We start from the raw sequence: 18,645 nt of genomic DNA on the forward strand, positions 1-18,645 counted from the left end.
TGATGATGAGATGGAGAGGAAAACGTTATTCTCCGGGTCAAGAGCTCAGATAAACTTGGGATGAAAATTGAAAATATCACGTACGGTCTTGAATCCGCGCACCCAGAATGTGCCACTCTTTGCCGGTGAGAGCGACAATGGTCAAGTGGGTTTATGCATCGTGGCACCCAGCCAGCCAGAACAGAGCGGGCTTTTACCGTTGCACGCCCGCATATAGGCAAACACAATGAGGCTGCCGCTGATCCCGGGGAAGGTCACTAGATGCTCAATGTTCTGCACTGATTGGACATCATTCACTGTGTCTGGTTTAAGCGCTCCAGCCATGCCTCGCTCGCATCTATCTTATTGTATCTGATTCACTTATTCCGGCAAATGGCCTGTGCCGGATGAGCAGTAGCTTTTACCCAGGTTTATGGATGATTGTTAGCGCTGATCCATGCCTCATGCGGTTCAAATGCAGTCGGCGCGGTTCACTGCAAATTCATTCTACTTACATTTGTTTCTGTCAATTTACGCAGAATAAATAAGCAAGTATGAGCGGTTTTGGATGTGTTTTTGACTAGCTCGGCTTCAAATTGCGGCTGCACAATATGTTGCAATCTAATCGAAATGGCAATTATCAAATGGCAAAGGATGCAGTTGTTTGGATCTGTCTGCAAAGTACGCAATATTCTGTCTTGTTATATATAAAAATCCTGTTGTACTTGTAGTTTAGACCTCTACAAACATGTTCTGATATTAATGGTGGGGTTCTTGTGTTGGTTTATCAGTTCACATATAGTTTTCACTAAAACTTTCATACTCCTGGAGTTGTTTACAATGTGCACTCTGAACAGAATCCAACTTTAAAAACATAACTAGATTTTGTTTTTTTATAAAATTGCACAACCCTACTTCAGATGTCCCATTGACTGACTAATACTCACGTACCACTGGATTTGAAAAGTAGGTGCTAAAAACACAGAATGCACTGGGCACTGGGGCAGCTCAATTATGGAAAATAACAATAATCATAATGAAATTCACATGTTTTTGCAAAGAAAAATAAGATAAAAAGAAGCAAAAGATGAAATTAAAATATATATGACCCATTTCTTGCACAAAGTACAGTTGTGAATATATTTTTTGCTTGCATTTACGTAACAGAGATACTTTAATGTTATGTTTTTTTTTATTTTATTGATGGCAAATAGTTGTTTTTATTGGTTGATATTCCGAAATGAGGGCATGTGATCTTAAATCCTTGACTTTCAGCAATCTGTTTCTAGTCTAGTGTCTAATGTACTGCACACTCTTGCAGCTTGCACATTGCTTTCTATGTGATTTTCGCACTTGCATGACTCTCTATAGGCCCTGTGCAATTGTATGAAATAATTGCGGTTCATGATGTACAATTTTCCAGTATAATTTGCACGGTAAATTGCATAGTGTATTTGCACATGCACAAGCTGATGACCTACTATTACAATGAGTGTAAAATCCAAGATGGGTCCGATCGTGCAAACGTTTTCCAATGGTTGAGTGGTGCAGTGAAATGTCATGTTAAAATGTGAATGTAGTGAGATATATTCAGCAAAATTAAGGGAATTCACACATGCAAGGTAATATGAGTTTTGTAGACTTTGTACAGTAGGTATTGCTAATAATTATATACAGCAGACAGGGGCAAATAGGGACAGAAATAATGACAAAATATCCCCTGTCAAGTTAAAATGACTGATGATTTCTGTTCAGTGGAGGTGAAGACTGTTCTTTCATTGTCCTTAGAGTAGAGTGTGTGTGAAAATAAATGGTTGCTTCATGGTCAAATAAAAAACTTCCCTAGTGATTGTGTTATCTTTAGAAATTGCAATAACAAGTATATTATTTATGATTAATTTTCAGTATTGGCATTTCTTGAACTTGACTAATGAGTTGAATGGAAATAGAAAAAAGAGTTATGTGACTTTATGCTCACACAAACATGTAACAAATTACTTTATATGCCAGATAAATACATTTTGTTATTATTTTGACAAAAGTGAAAAGTTAATTTATGGTCTTTACTTGAACTTAAGATACATTTGTGGACCATGCTATGGATTTTTAAAGTTAAATATCAGTATCGGCAAGTAGAGGTTATCGGCCGCTACAGCAAGCCAAATCAGATATCGGTATTGGTAAAAGATCCATACTGGCCCATCCCTAATTAATTTGTGTTGTCAATCTCTTGCTACCAAAAAGAACTATTCTGAAATGTATTGTTAATCTTAAAAACTTGCACTATGCAACATTTTGTATCTTGCATTTATTCAATTGCTTGTATTTTTATAGCTAAAAAACACCTTAAAAACATGCATTCATACAGTCAGCAGGGTCTCTTCCCACAGACCTGACCTGTAACTTGACGTGCATGTTTCCACAGAGATAGATACATTCAGTGCCATGTTGTGCAACATTCTGTGTGAAGTACTAAACTCTGTTAATCAGGGGTGAAAGAAACTTGATTTCAAAATGTTGGATGACCATGAGCTCCTTTGTGTTTGTGTCCTTCTCAAGACACGACAGAGGGAGTGGTGACCATATCCCTCCTGCAGACACACAGAACAAGATATTCAGGACTTACCTGGTAAAAGAAAAGTTACACAGCGCACATATAAAGCCGGCAAAGTAACAGTTTTTCCTAAATCAATTCATAAAAAGACGTCAGTATCTGCAATCATTTCTACACTAATCGAATGCACATTGACTTGTCTCTGGGCTGTACAAGCAAAGGTCCAACAGGTTAGACTGTATTGTACTTCCAACTATTGCAAAATGCATAGAGATAAACTTCCATCCCTCTGCCTGTGGGCCTGCATTAATGTAATGACAAAAAGAACCTTGGTACCTGCCTGCAATACTAACCACTCCATATAAAAAGTGGAAACCAATATAGATCTATTAAAAGTCAAGTGAAGCAAAGGGCTGAATTGAAAACGCAGAGGAATAAGTTCTATTATTAAGGATGAGCAGACAGACTTTGAAAAGATGTTTTTTTTTCTTCTTCTTCTTTCAATCTCTTGCACTTCTAAAGCATTACAGTAGCATTGAGAGCATTAATAAGGAGAGCCGCTACAGCTTTTGCCCCCGAGCCCGCCCCCTGTCCTCTTGTTAAATATCCTACTTTCCCTGCAGTTTGTTTCAGCTATTTGCTCCTCTTTGCTTTACAACACTACACATGCAACACACATACTATAATAATACTACTGCACCGTCATAATAGGTCTGAACAATTTTGGAAAATAAAATCAAGCACTGCAATTTGCTATTTTTGTAAGTAGGTTTCTGTTAAAAGTCCACATATTCAACCAATCCAGGAGCATTAACATCTGAAAGAAGATCACTGAACACTGCAAAAGCATCGCCGTGCCTTTCAGAACATGTTTGTAGCGGTCTAAACTACAGAGGTAACAGCTTTTTGGTCATATCTAGATGACTGTATCATTTATTAGAGGAAATTATGATACTGTACTTGAATCTATATCCATGGAAACAAGCAGGTTAGCAAGTTAGCAGCTCACCTCACCACAAACCTGAGCTCTAACTGTAAGGATTCATGTTTTTTCAGGGTATTTTTCGGGGGTTTAGATCACTTGTAATGGACTAAAAGCAATAAATAAGTTTAATTCCATATTGTGGTTACCCAGCCACATGATTTGACAAAAAACTAATGGGTCTAGAACATATTCTGTCTCCCCCGGATTAGCCAATGAGCCAATTAAAAAAGGAAAAAAAAAAAAAAAAATCAAAGCACCAAACTCTTATTTATTAAAGTTATATATATTTTTAAAGTTATATATTTTGTTGAATTTTCGAGAGGAGACGTCTTCCACATTTGAGAGACACGTGCTACAAATTAGCGGCTGTGGTTGGATCATCCCAATTTAAATCCGAGGTTTTTCACGTTCTGTGGTCCAATTTCAGACCCTTCTGGAATCGAACAGAATGTAGAAGTGACTGGCTGGTTATTCAAATACTGTGGAATATTTCAGGATAAAACAATAACATCTCCATGGGGACAAGCTGATGGATCCCCGTAATAGAAAACTTAAATACACGTTGCACATTGATGTAGAATTTCGCTCTGTAAATTTAAAAGTAAATGTTAAATTATATATCTTTAGGTACAAACTGTAGTCCGTGCATTGTTTTCAGCCACTAAACACTAAACTGTGCATCATTTTTATAGTGCAAACACATAAGCCAGTTCAGCATATCCATAAATCACTTTTTCTTGACATCGTTCTACATCTCTCACTGCTTAATCTGCACTTATCATTCATACTCTACATATTGAACCTCTTATCAGGTCAACCGCAAAGAGAGCACAGACCTTTGCCTCACAATGACCATTATAACCAGACGTGGACCATGTACTTGGAGTGAATCACCCCTGGCAGACTCAAATATGCAAATTCACAATGCATCATCCTCCCAGGACACCGGTCAACACCATCTCTCACTGCAAACTGCTTATTCAAACACCTATACGGAGGTCTTTCGCCATCATTCAGGCTTTTCAAATGAGTTTTGACCAGAGCCAGAAGATGTACTGTCACGTTTAGCATATCTCAGCTATTTCTGCTGTACTTTTAAGCAGATAGGAACATTTAATCTCTGAAACATCAGAGGGTGAAAGAGATTCTGTGCTGTCAGTATGATTTGTGGTTATGCAGAATAAATTTAATTGGTAGTTTGAAGCTATTACATTTGATACTGGCAGCTAGGCTTGTTAATTGAAAATCTGATACTGATCGATACTAAAACTAGCATTGAAACTAAATACTCATTTGAATAGCTTTAGAATGTCTAGAAGTAGAAGACCACGTAGACTAGTATGAGTCCATGGACCACTGTGGAACATACCTGGATAAATGAGGGATTACACAGATTTAAGACCATGTGGTGATATAAAAGAAAGCACTACGATTAAATGTTGAAAATTACATTCTATTGTCTAAAGAGAGTGTGTTTATTTTTATTTTTTATGGTCATCACAGCATTGGAATTGCTATTGCGTATCGAGTCTATTCTTTACTATCTAATCTAATTTTAGTATTGCGACACTACTAACAGCACTTCCAACTAACACCCGACCAATGTACTGCCTTTTTCTGTTGGGGATGTGCCGTCTGCTCGTCTCCATGGAGATATGAAATGTTTAACAGCGTCGTATAAAACAAAATGATCTTTATTCATTAACCGTTTAAGGACTAAGCACGTTATAGACCATTATAGCTCGCCTACACTTTTTTTTCCCTTTTTTAGCCATAAAAATCAAGTTAAAGGAAGCATCAGCGTGTACTTTTGTCTTTTTTCACACAACTACCTCTATTTTACATATCCATTCTTATTTTTCCTTTGACGCATCAAACAACTAACTGCACCTGCGCTCTGATTGGTCATCTTTACGGGACAACGTAAGCAGATTATCGTAATGACAGTAAAATATTTAAATAGCCCCATGCGTCTGCTTTGAGATGCCGTTTGAATTTACATGAGACCACAATTGCTTGCGGAGTTACGGTAATGGAAAGTCCACAAACGGAAATCTATAGGTTTAAATTACAAGTGTAGAAACTGATCGTCTTTACACAAATCTAATCTGTGGTGGTGTTTATTGAGATAGTAAAGTTAAATGCCATACTGTGAAACATTCTAGGCTAAACAATAAAATAAGAAGGAGATGGCAGAACTTCAGCCAGAAAAGCTAGAAAGTGCACCTAAAAAGTTCCTGTTCCCTGTTTATTTTTAGGCAACCGAAATACTACAACACGATATCAAACATTTCTAAGATTGCAGTAATCCAAAAAAAAAAAAAAAAAAAAAAAAAAAGGCCTGCACATTTGTTGGAGAGCCACATAAAAAGACAGGAATCATCAGTGGCCAGTAGCTACTGATCTTCACAACAACATGACATATTAGTAAAATCGTGCCGCTGACAACACCTGGTTGGTATAAACATGAATTATTATTTAATTATTAGACAGGCTCTGATATCAGATTAAACAGACATGTAATTCAAAGTGAGGTAGTCTGCACCGGTATCACATGCAACTAGAAACTGGCAATCTCTTTCAGTCAACGCAGGCTGAAAAAAGTATGTCTCTTTCCAGAAAATAGCGGAAAAATACTAGTCATCTTGTGGAGTAAATGTAGAGCAAATATGAATTTCACAGTCGTGGGTTCTGTAATCTAGATGTTTACTTAACCAGACTGAACAGCACCATCACAATCTGCGCTTTGACGTGTGATATCATAATGAATCAGCTTATTCCTTCAACCTGGGTTATTAAAGCATTTCCCAGAAGCTATGAGTCCAAGACAATGTTCCCTCTAATTTTTCACGAGTCTGAGCAAACACACAAACTCCCTGAGCGGTCCCATGGACCACTGTGAGCAACATCAGACGTGCGCACTGTGGTCATGCTGCATCACATCCATCCAAGTTAAATGGTTTATTAAAAGAATCAAATTACTGCATTTACATTTCTGTTATAAGACTTTTAATTAAGTGCTTTAGCCACTTATACAATGAAAATGACAAAAACCTTGCTCATGACCTGTGTAGTATGTTAATGCTATTGGAAGTATAAATATTTAATTTTAACTATGGCAAAACATGAGCTTCCAACCAAACCAAGACAACTGTAAACTCCAATGTTGAAAACACACAATATTTTTATGATAAAGCTCTGACTTGTATTATGAGTATAAGCCATTGTGTGAAGCTTTTGCTGTGCACTGAGTGAGATTGTCCTACTGTGTCTGGGACACAGTCCGGTAACTGTTTTTCAGTAAATGAGACGATCATTTGATTTTTACAACTCATAAACTAGTGACAGTATCAATGACCAATACACACCGAGAGGAATCTGCACACCCAGCTGCTCTATTACTGTACATTTATATATCATATCAAAACACAATATATAATGTGTATTTGTATATAAAATATATTCAAAACAAGTGGTATGGGTCAAAATAAATATATATTTACAAACCACACACTGCAAACAGTGAACAAACACACACTGGAAACAAAAATACACTGTACATGTGACAGTGTGACAGTCATTCTGTGACAGTGGCTCAGTGGTTAGAGGGTGGAGAATCGAGTCCCGCTCGGACCAACTTCTGTCATTGTGTCCTTAGGCAAGACCAAGTGGTGTGTGCGTGATGATTGGTGGTGGTCAGGGGGTCGCAGGGTACGCATGATATATTTGACCTACAATTAAGTCAACAGCAGAATAAACCACGCTTACCGACCAGGAACAGCATCCAGTCCATCAAAACATACGGTCTTCTACTCCTGAGTCCATCATGAGATCTTCACTCGGTTCCACGAACCGCTCCGGGTCCAGATGCCTCTAGTTTAACTTGTACAAACATCCACAGTGTCCTCGGTCGCGTACTTCCTTTGTTTTGTCCGTTTCGTCATGTTTAAAATGCAAAACTGTTACAAAACAGTGCGTAACAGTGCGACCAAGGGCGGGCCTTCAGAACGTTAAGGGGTTAAACACTTAGCATCATTAGCGAGTTTTCACTCCACATCGGCCACGTCGGCTAAAACTCTGGTAGCGGCGCATGAGGACATAAGGACATGAGGACATGAGGACATGAGGACGCCTGTCAATGACGTTGATGAGCTGCGCAAATACGTACGTGAATCACATAATTGGCTGGAGCAGCTCGTCCCCGCTCACACTCACTGACTCACATTGATAAATAGCGTAGAATTAATTGTTGTGTGTTTATTTTATTTTCAATTCTGGTTTGATTTTTTTGTGCGCGGAGACCGTGTCAGCAGTGCGCAATTGCGCACGCGCGCAGCTTAGAGGGAACAGTGGTCCAAGATGGGACGTAAAAAGTACCACCTCACCAGGCTCTGAGCTGATGTTTCGACAACTACAACTACATCCACGTCTTGTAATGGTAGGAGATAATATCCTGAGATTGTATTTTGACCCCTTAACAAAACAGGAAACGTTTTAGTAGTAAGTGCAAGGGCAGTGGGTGGAGATAGGGGGCAGGTGAAAACTGAAATTTTCAAAGCACGCAAGCCTTAAACGCAGGACAATACATGATTATTCAAACATGCACGAATCAATGAAATAGAGCTTTGGGTGAGGTAATGATGAGGGAACACTGTTATAACATGGTCATCACGCTCTTAAAAGTCAATTTACACATTTTTTCACTGTTAAATTCAATACAAAACTGCAACTACAATTATTTTTATATCGCAGTAGGCAGTTTACGTTTCACTTACTCGCTGTTTGTCCATCGCATTTAAGAAACAACTTTAGGCAATGCTCCACTTTGAGACTTTGATTTGTTGATACTTAACTCTCGGGCCAAACATTGCCGAGGGCGAAATCACAGTTCGCAGCCCAGAATGTGAGTGAGATCCCAGTAATGTTTTAAAGGATTCACTGGAGAAGTCTCATGGGGTTTTCCAAAGTGTCACAGGGAATGACAAGTGGGCAGCTTATAGCGGTTTTGAGCAGCTGCTATGGATCGGTAAGCCATCACAAACAAGGTATTTATAGAGAGGGGTGGGTGATATTGACAAAGAAAAAAAAAAAAAAAAAAAGAGTTTGTTTTTTTCACAATTATTTTTCCATTGTTCCAGACTCAAATATGATACTATGGAAAGAATAGATGGGAATTGTTGACCAATATAATAGCAGTTTCTTCATTATAATTGTGTTTTTTTTTACTTGTTGTGATATAGATCAGAGCTATTCTAAAACTAAACTAAAAATCTAATTTACGGGATTATTCAGTGTTCATATAACTTCAAATGAGTATCAACTAGGAACGAGGACGAAGACGAGACACGCCACGAGATTGGGTCCACGGGAACAAGTCAAAAAAGTGTGTTACCATATAATAAATAATTGTGCAATTCAGTTTATGATTATTTTAACACTGCTTTATGTAACACAGCCTTGTTAACCCTTATTTGTCCAAGGAAAAAAAAAAAAAAAAAAAAAAATGGGATAATGATAATGGAACATGATTATTTTTTCTCATGTGTGCACAATCTGGTGGCAATTTTATCTGGTGAGAGCTCATCCCTTCCACTCTCAAAACTGTTAGTAATGATTAGTAATTGGGTATTGACTTATTTGTCAGTACTTTTTCCGATAATAATCAGATGGTATTTTTTCACGGCATCAATGAATGTGCTAACATGTGTAAATAACTTAACTGTACTCGAAATTTCACTCACATTTGATATACACTGCCTGGCCAAAAAAAAAAAAAAAAAAAAAGTTGCCACCTGGATTTAACTAATCAAATAGGTTGTGGTTGCTGCAGTTGGGCAGGTCTAGGTTCAGCAACAGTCTGTGCTCAAAGAATGAGGTCAGCTGACACCTGAATATACTGAATGACCAGGTTATTCCATCAATGGATTTTTTCTTCCCTGATGACACGGGCATATTCCAACATGACAATGCCAGGATTCATGGGGCTCAAATTGTGATTCAGGAGCAGGAGACGTCATTTTCACACATGGATTGTCCACCACAGAGTCCAGACCTTAACCCCATTGAGAATCTTTGGGATGTGCTGGAGAAGGCTTTGTGCAGCGGTCAGACTCGACCATCATCAATGCAAGATCTTGGAGAAAAATTTATGCAACACTGGATGGAAACAAATCTTGTGACATTGCAGAAGCGAAATCGAAACAATGCCACAGTGAATGCGTGATGTAATCAAAGCTAAAGGTGGAACAACGAAATATTAGAGTGTGTGACCTTTTTTTTTCTTTTTTTTTTAGTGGCGACTTTTTTGGGGGGGGGCAGGCAGTGTATGTGTAAAATCTATTTGGGAAAATTACTACTGAAGTAAGAGTAACTTAAACAGTAAGTGTGGGAGAGATACCAGAGACAAACCATTAAATAATGCACAGAATATGATATAGGGCAGACACAAAAAACTAAATCATGTCTGAAGGAGCGGTGCAAGAAACACAAATCTTCAAATCATTTCATATTGTCAACATAACGTTTTTGTCACCTGTAAACTTACTCACAGTGGGAAGGGGAACCAAAATGTTTACTCAAATAAAGAGTACTGTTACTTCAATAAAAATATTACTCAAGTAGTAGCAACCTAAAAGCATGCTGCTAGAGAAGTCGTCTAAAAAGTCAATTTCTTCAAAAAGTTATTCAATTAAATGAAACTGACTACTATCCACCTCTGCAATTAACCACAAAAGTTCAGAAATACTACTTCTTACAAGTATCTTCTCTTTTTTATCTCTCGTCTCTTCTAATATAAATGTCTTGCATATTCCGCCCACCTCTAACTATGAAAGCATTTATTCTATCCAAGACATACCTTCTGCTTGTGGGCGGCGAGGTAGCCATGCATTTTCTCTGGCTGTAAGAACAACGGCGGTCCATGCACGGCGAAGCGGACGTCCAGCATCCTGTCCCTCACGTCCATCAGGCTGAAGATGTTGACGTCATCCGGAGGCACCGACAACATCTCCGAGAGGAAATCCACCAGGAGGTCGTAACGGCTGCGCTGCTTTCCCCTCAGGTCGATGAACTCTTTGGCTGTGATGTCTGAAAAAACACAACTGTTGTTAGCACTTAGCACATGAAGGCTTAGTAACTGCTTAATTAATACCCTAACCCTTTTATTAAAGTGATAGTATGTAACTTTCACGAGGTGGAAAGTCAGCTGCATAATTCCGTGGAAATAGAAAGTTACGGCAATATTTTGGAGCATTATCTATGGCGAGAGATGGAGAGTTATGTCATACTGTGGAATATTATAGCCAAAGGGTCAGAGTCAGGTTTGTGGAGACGCAAGCCTCCTCAGAGTAGGTGTGCATGTTTTTGTTTTGTTTTTTTCCAAAGCAATTAAAAAAACATCCATAATGCTTTCATTTTAGTCTATATTTTGTCAAAAAAAGTCACATATTGTGGCTTTAACTAGTGACTGAATCCTTCTTAATAAACTAACTGCTCATTATGAATAAAGTCTTCGTTCCTGCTTTATTATGGCAAAATAAGGCTTAGTTACAGGTGCATTTTTTTCTACTAGATGCTTCTGTCTATGGAAATATTTTAGCTTTGTCTGGAATATTCCTCAGTATGGCATTACACGTCTATCTTTCACCAAGGTACAGATCTGACCTGTGACAAAGGAGATAGACATGTTTAATGCAATATTGTGAAAAGTGAGAAGTGCACCTTTAATATAAGTAGTACTAAACGTTTAATACGCGCATAGCTATTTTTCAGTTTGCAAAATCTTAGCCAGGTCCGTGGGAGGCCCTCTGTTATGTCAGCTATTGATTTGAAAACATGCTGGGTTTGTTAATTGCAATTGTAATTTTGACAATTGTGGTTCAATTTGTAATCACCATTAACAGTGGGGAATTGTGGTCTTGAGTCGCAGCTTCTGTCCGCACCTGTGCTTGGGCAATCAACAAACAGGATACGTGGAAAAAGAATGGTGTTCTGAGAAATTGAGTAATTATATGGCAAATTGTGTTATCTTACAATGATGGTTATAATGTCTTAGGAAATATCTCAGGGAGTTTTCTTACTTTCGTATTATCCTGTAATTGGGATTCGATTTGAGATTTATTTTTTAAAATCAAGTTTTAGTTCTTGGTGTAAAATACTGAAATTGAAAGAAAGCTAAAATATCTGCTGCTAATACTCATGATATAAAATACAAGGTTATCAGGTTTTATAAGGAGACATTATATTTAGTCAGTCTGTGTAGAAGACATTTACTGAAAAGACCTAGATTACTTAAATTATTGCAGCCTTTCGCAGAATAATAATTGTGAAAATTGGTGCATTTTTTTATTTTTTTTATTGGATGGTAATCTCAGCCCTATGGAGAAATTAATGATTCTAAGTGCATTATTTATCATCAGATAACTCAGTCATTCAGTCTCACATTGGACATGATGATTTATATTTGGTTGTTAATTGCCCTGAAAAACATGTCATTACTGTAAACAAGCCTGCACAAATCTCACCTATTTCCATGTAAATGTTGTTCCTTCCGCTGTAATATTCCACCATATGGCAAACAATTTAACATGGAGAATTGTTGTGGGTTCTTATTGGAAAAAAGAAAATTATATGGCGTGGTTAAAAATAGTGTTGTAATGTTGCACAAATAGTGGGAAAAAAAAAAAAAAATTGATATATTTACAGTCTGTAGCAGCAACAACAGCAACACAGCTCCTCCCCTTAACACACACTGCCCCTGTGGTGGTGGGAGGCTCCGTATAATGTATGAGACCCCTCCCTCAAATCAATTAAGAAAGAAAAAAGGTAACTTCTCTATCAATAGTGTGTGTGCATGTGTGCTCCTCTGTCACAAGAATATTTTGGTGATGTATGGTTTTAACTTTCCATTTCCATAGAACCAGGTGACGTGCCACCTCCAAAAGGTTGAACCTTTAAATACAAAGCTTCAAAATAATCAAAGTAATAATCAAACCCACTTTACTCAAAAAATTGTATGATGATTTTTATTATCTTACCTACAATGCACTTTTTTTTTTTTTTTTTTTTTTAGTCTTGTGGAAAAAACATACATCAATTATCCCCATTACCTCAACAAATAGCAGAGGCTTATTATAGAAATGTGACAAACATGACTAATGGGGCTTTGAAACGCGTAGTCCTTTAGTCAAACATCACATTCTGCTTGTACATTGGCTTGCACAGGCTGCTGGTACAAAACCAGCCCCTAAGTGTGGTCGATACTCTTTGGCTCGGGGAAAGGCGGGAGTGGGCGGAGAGGAGAGGAAAGGCTTTTGTAATCTTGTGTTATACTGGTGGGCTGACTTTTGTGCGTAGAATTCTCCCATCACGCCTTCATATTTAATAAGACATCGCCCTCTTTTTCTTGGAAATTGTGTTTTCAATTAAGGTGGTTATCTTGAATAGTGTGGTGGTTAGGCCGCTGAATGCAACGGGAAATTTGACTTCAAGGAATCATGCTTTTAGAGGAGTGCTACTATTTTCTCAGAAATAATGGCGTTAATGGCCAATATGGAAAAAGGTGCTGTAAAATTGCATTATAATGTGTATTTTTTTTCTTGTACTTTTCCTTGTACTTTTCTTGTAAGATCAGTATTTTATATATATATATATATATATATATATATATATATATATATATATGTTGTTTTTTTTTGCAATGGTACATCTCTCAATAAAAGGGGACTGTGTGACAGAGATTGTACAAGGTTGAGGTAGAAGTCATTTTTTCATTCTGACATGTTAAACGCTTGAAGATTGAAAACAATAAATTAAATTAATTATTTAAAAAAAACAACAAAATTCTTACATATTTGATTCAATTTGTGGTTATAAATTTTCAAAAGGTAATTGTCTCAGCAACAGCATCATGGCATTTTGTCACAACAAAACTAGAAATCAGGTGTGGAGCTGTGGCCACTGCCTGCTTGTCTCCATGAAGATGTTGTTGGAAATGTTCCACAGTATAACGATAAACTTATCTGTCCTCATGGAGATAAGCAGGTAATGCCACCAAACCAAATTACACGTCAGACTGTGGATAGCAAGTCATCTCCCAGTCAGAATACATGTTTTTCAGTCTTTTTTTGCAATTAAAAACATAATATCATATCAATAATATCAAGATAGATACGTTTAATGCTATACAGTGGAACATTCCATCTCTATTGAGACAGACACTCCAGACACTGAACTCCAGAAAAGTTGCATAGTCCATCTTCAGACAGTAAGAAACCGGGCATAAAAAAGCGAATAAGTTCATAAATTGACGGTATACAACTGTCTTTGTTTGGAATCGGAAATCAACGTCGTCCAAAATAACGGCCTTTCAGAAAAATGTTTTTTCCATGAACCAGATTTATGTAAGGCCGTCCACCTCTGGTACAAATTTTAACCTCCTCAGCTGAACGGATCATGAGATATGAGCAAATAATCATTAAGTGTAAGTCAAGAGTGTGACTTTGGCTATTTAAATTTTTATAAGAAATGGTGATTTAGACCATTTTACCTGTTACATTTGCTATGGAAAATATGGTCTAAGTCATGTTTAAAATGGCTCAAGTGATAAGGCCATGAAGTCACTGGCACATTTAAGGCTTAGGCCATTATTTTAGGAGGGCGTTGAAATGTTACTTGCTTCCCTGTCCAGATTCTCTAAAACAACAACAACATAGAACGCACCTACACCGCTGTAGACTTTTGTGTGTGAGCTAATGTCAGCAGAGGGCAGTCTAATTATTTTCTGCACTCTCAATGATATGCATGTTGGCCTGAAACTGTAGTGTGCGTATGGGAAGATAGCATTTGGACAAATCTAAAGTTGAAAGGCATAGATTTGGTGTGGACAGCTGGTGAGCGAAGCACATTGGCAGATGTCAGTGAAGAGTGGACAGCGACCAGGCCTGTCCAGCTGGCCCGAGTCAGCCAGATGAAATGGCATCAGGAAGGACCAATTTGTGAGTGGAAATGGATAGTGATTCTAATGGAAGAACTGAAAGAGATTTCTGGAATACATTAATTAACTATGCCAGCAAAACACATGTGGGGTTAATTTAAAAAAAAAAGAAAAAAAGTTAAGGACAACTTAGCACCACAAGTCAATTTGTGTTATTTGAAATGCTATGAAGTTGAAATTAAATATTACTTGTAGCTATACAAGTTGAGTTATGTACTGAATACTTGATGACTTTCAGTTTTTACTGCTAATAATGCTTATAATAAGACACCGATACAACTTTTACTATCACTTTTGCTATTACAAGAGATAAAAGCTGTCCCATCTACTACTACCACTACTACTACTACCCACTCTTTTTTCCCACCATAGAACAACTGCTAGACCTACAACAACCATTACTTTTACTACTATTCGTACTACCAGAACAGTTAACTTTCCTTGAAATCTAAAAGCCATCTGAACCTCTTGAGTATTCTCATCTACGTTCAAAAGACGTTGGACATTGGTGGATACTTAAAAGAAGCAAAAAGAGGCAAGTAAACTACTACAACTACAACAACTACTACTACCACAACACTACAACTTCACAGAAATCTTCTACTATATACTAATAGCTAATCTTACTCGGTAGACTCTCTGCGGTGCTATGGCTCACTACTACTATTACTACTACTATTACTAGGGATGGTCCAACATGGAGTTTTCTTTTGGCTAAAAAATATGTAATAGTTGTCTTGCTGTTGTAGCTGATCATTTAAAGGGTTTTGAACTCTATGACGAGGCAAATATATAAGAGTAAACTTGTTGGGAAGGTCACAAATGTACTTGCTATCTATTTGTATGCAAAATATTGTATTAATCTGGGTTAGGGTTAGGTTATCTTTTATTGACATTTAACTGTATTTGATGCACTGAGTATGAACTGGGAATGACACAGTGACATGCTCATGATATATGAAAATAAATCCCCAATATCATCAGCACCAGCACCAATATATAGTCTATCACTCACAAAAACAACTTCTACCACTGCCATTATCATCACTGCTACTACTACGACTACTAGACCTGACATCTATCTGACCCCGTTTTACATCTTAGAACAAAACAAGCGTTTAGGTCTATAGCTCCAAAAGGCAGACAGAAATTTGCTACATTAGGAGACAGTGGACTCCTGAACTATACCTAGCTTAGCACATCCAGCAGCAGGGATCCAGGCTACCGTCAGCTCCCATCAGTCAGTGCGGCGCGAGGGGGAGACGGAGCGGATAGATGGAGGCTAGGGGGAAAGGCTAGTAACTCCTAACTGCTAACACGCACTGGCAGCCTTCGCACCTGGCTCTGATCCAAACGCACAATTCACCAGGGCCCTCTCCTTCCCACAGGCTTCGTCCTAACAGGGCAGGATGAAAACAGGGTTATCCCCCGTCTGAAAATGCTAGGTGCTGGTACAGGGCTTGGGTAAAAAAACAAAGATGATTTATAGATGAGAAATGGATGACTCTTAAAGTAACATTTTATCTTGTTTAATCGATTTACGAGCCATTAAAAAAGCAATAAAGTAAGAATGTCCCATTAAAATTTGAGCTGCAGCGTGGCCTGTTGAGAAAAACAAAGTTATTTGAGTTGGATAGATCTGATACATGATGCATTTGACCATAATTTAGTATCATCATTCTAGAAATAACCAATAATAAACCATTATACGTTTTATTGTAGCCAACTGAAGACTTTTTTCCCTTTTCGTCAAAAATTACAAATTAAATTATAAATATTGGTCTCCCTAAAAATGTATCGTGATATTGGCAATCAAAGTTTATATATCATCAAGTATACTGTACCACCACGCAAGTACAAGTACAACAGGGTAGGCATGAGACGATATTGAAATTTGGTGTCATGATTATTGTGGCCAAAATAATTGTGATTAATGATTATATCCCCATAATTATGATAAAAGCCAAAAGTAAAATCTGTGAAGTGAAGACTCATCCAAGGCTTTACACAGACATGATAATTATGGTTGCTGACAGTTTAAAAATGTTCTGGATATGAATAATTACAATTTTAATATTATGAACAGGTTCCATAGTTAAACTGTTATAGTATTGTACTTTGTTATAAGTGAAAACAACAGCGGTCTAGAGGAGATCATCAGGGAGAAGTCGTTTTTTTCTGCACATTCTGGTGACACAATGGCAATTATCTTTGTTGGCGATTATCACGATTTTATAAAAACCCTTTTTATCACAAAGGGACAGACTTTGGTGTGATAGTGTTAGTGTCCGGCTAAGGTATAAGAGTGTATAAACTCCCTACAATGGAAGGCCCAGGTATAAGAGGTATAATACTCCCTACGAAGGAAGTCTATTGTAGGGAGTATTATACCTCTTATACCTGATTATGTAGGCCAAGAAAACAAGGATTGAGCTGGCAGTGTGTAGCCTTGGTACTTACTACTACTACTACTACTACTACCACTACTACTCGATTTGTATTCTTTGCCAAGACCTGCGTATTTCTGTGGAGGACAACTGACAGACTCAATTATTTACACATTTAAACGGCAATTTCCTTTAAAACCACTGGATCTTTGGTTGGTTACATGTTCTAAATCCAGGTAATTTCCTTGTGTGTTTAGCATCTTAGCTATATAAAACTAAGCCTATTTTCTGTGCACATTTCAAGGACTTTGTTTACCTTTTTTACCGTTGCGTCGATACAGAGACTGGGAGACAGGAGCGAGTGGGAGACTTAATCTCAGTCAGGCAGATTGAACTGGAGCGCTTTGTGCATCCTTATTGCTATCCACATTTGTTCTTGAAACGGGATTTAGAATGTCAAGGAGGGTGTAAGTAATGCTATAAGTAGAATATTTCTCATAATCCCCGCATCTGAGAATCAATGAGTCTGTTTACGGCAAATCTCGGCAACAGGAATAAAAGAACAAAATTCTTAGAAATGCTCAGATTTTTTTTATTTAATTCTTCGCAAATGCACATCATGTTGCTATGTTCACCACCTTGGATACCATTAGTCCTGAGAATTGCGATTTTACCGACATACCTGCATTTTTGAGATTCTGTATGGCTGAACTGAAGGTTAAAAGCATTTGAATGATTCCGGCATAGCATTCCCAGCAGTAGCTTACAGACTTCCGCTCAGAGGGGCTGCGTAATCAATACAATATGGACGGCTAACAAGTCTCTAATGACAGGTAAGCTATTTCAGTCTAGTGACCATGCCCCCAGAATGCATGTTGATAAATTGGATTGTTACACTCTTGGGTCTTATTTGCCAATACAAGACAACAACTACAACTACAGAGATTGATGTCGCCATGTGATAAAAATTAGTATTTCTCTTTTTTTTCCCTTTCTTTTTTGAGAAACCAATTATTAAAGCCGCTGTACCTCATTTTTACTATGGCAAAATGCAAAAAAACCCCAAAAAACAAAAACGCAGTGGTCCGAAATTACTCCTCATGTCCCTTAAGCATTCTGTGCATCCTAATTATTCACCATGATGAATTTATAAGCACTTTTCACGACAGAGATTAAAGCAGAATTTTTCCATAACGATAAAGCTAACAACAACTAGCATACTAACACGCTCTTCCTGATAAAATACATTCTAATCCGATGCCGACAGCACACAGCGGACTTATTTTGACCTCAAGAGGTGCTTATACAATGTATCTTTACTGGGGCAAGACAAATGTTGCTTAAATGCATGGGGAAAACATCGGGTACAGGGTCTTTAAAATGTAACAAACAATAAGAGTTCATTTATTGTTTTAGATGTCAGAATAATTGCACTGGCGCCGTGCTGTTATAGATCATATCTGAGCAACTGAGTTAATGGATGCAGCCTTTATGATACTGTAAAACATAACGAACCCGCTCTATCGATAGCATACATACATAGCACACTGGGTTGCACTTTTCAAAGCTTATTAAGCCTAAACTTACAAGGGTCATGTGGGTAGTACAGTTTAGGCAAATGGATTACATGTGAACAATACCACAATAAAAGGCCCTCGTGTTCTGTTTTCTTATATAGCATCCATTAGTTCTTGCTCTTTGTATGAGATGTATTAGTCTGGCTGGCTTCAAGAGCCAAGAAATATTG

The 18,645-nt window shown here is 37.6% G+C and overlaps 1 protein-coding gene across 1 annotated transcript in view; it reads right to left on the reverse strand.

The window, feature by feature from the left end:
• Positions 1-18,645, reverse strand: part of si:ch211-186j3.6 (neural-cadherin) — a 410,843-nt gene that overhangs the window by 135,796 nt on the left and 256,402 nt on the right. The window contains exon 25 of the mRNA XM_033991613.1: positions 10,375-10,604. Coding sequence (XP_033847504.1) covers positions 10,375-10,604 — 230 coding nt within the window. The remainder of the gene's footprint in view (positions 1-10,374; positions 10,605-18,645) is intronic.

Source organism: Periophthalmus magnuspinnatus, chromosome 3, assembly GCF_009829125.3.
Source record: "Periophthalmus magnuspinnatus isolate fPerMag1 chromosome 3, fPerMag1.2.pri, whole genome shotgun sequence".
In the NCBI taxonomy this organism is placed as follows: Eukaryota; Metazoa; Chordata; class Actinopteri; order Gobiiformes; family Gobiidae; genus Periophthalmus; species Periophthalmus magnuspinnatus.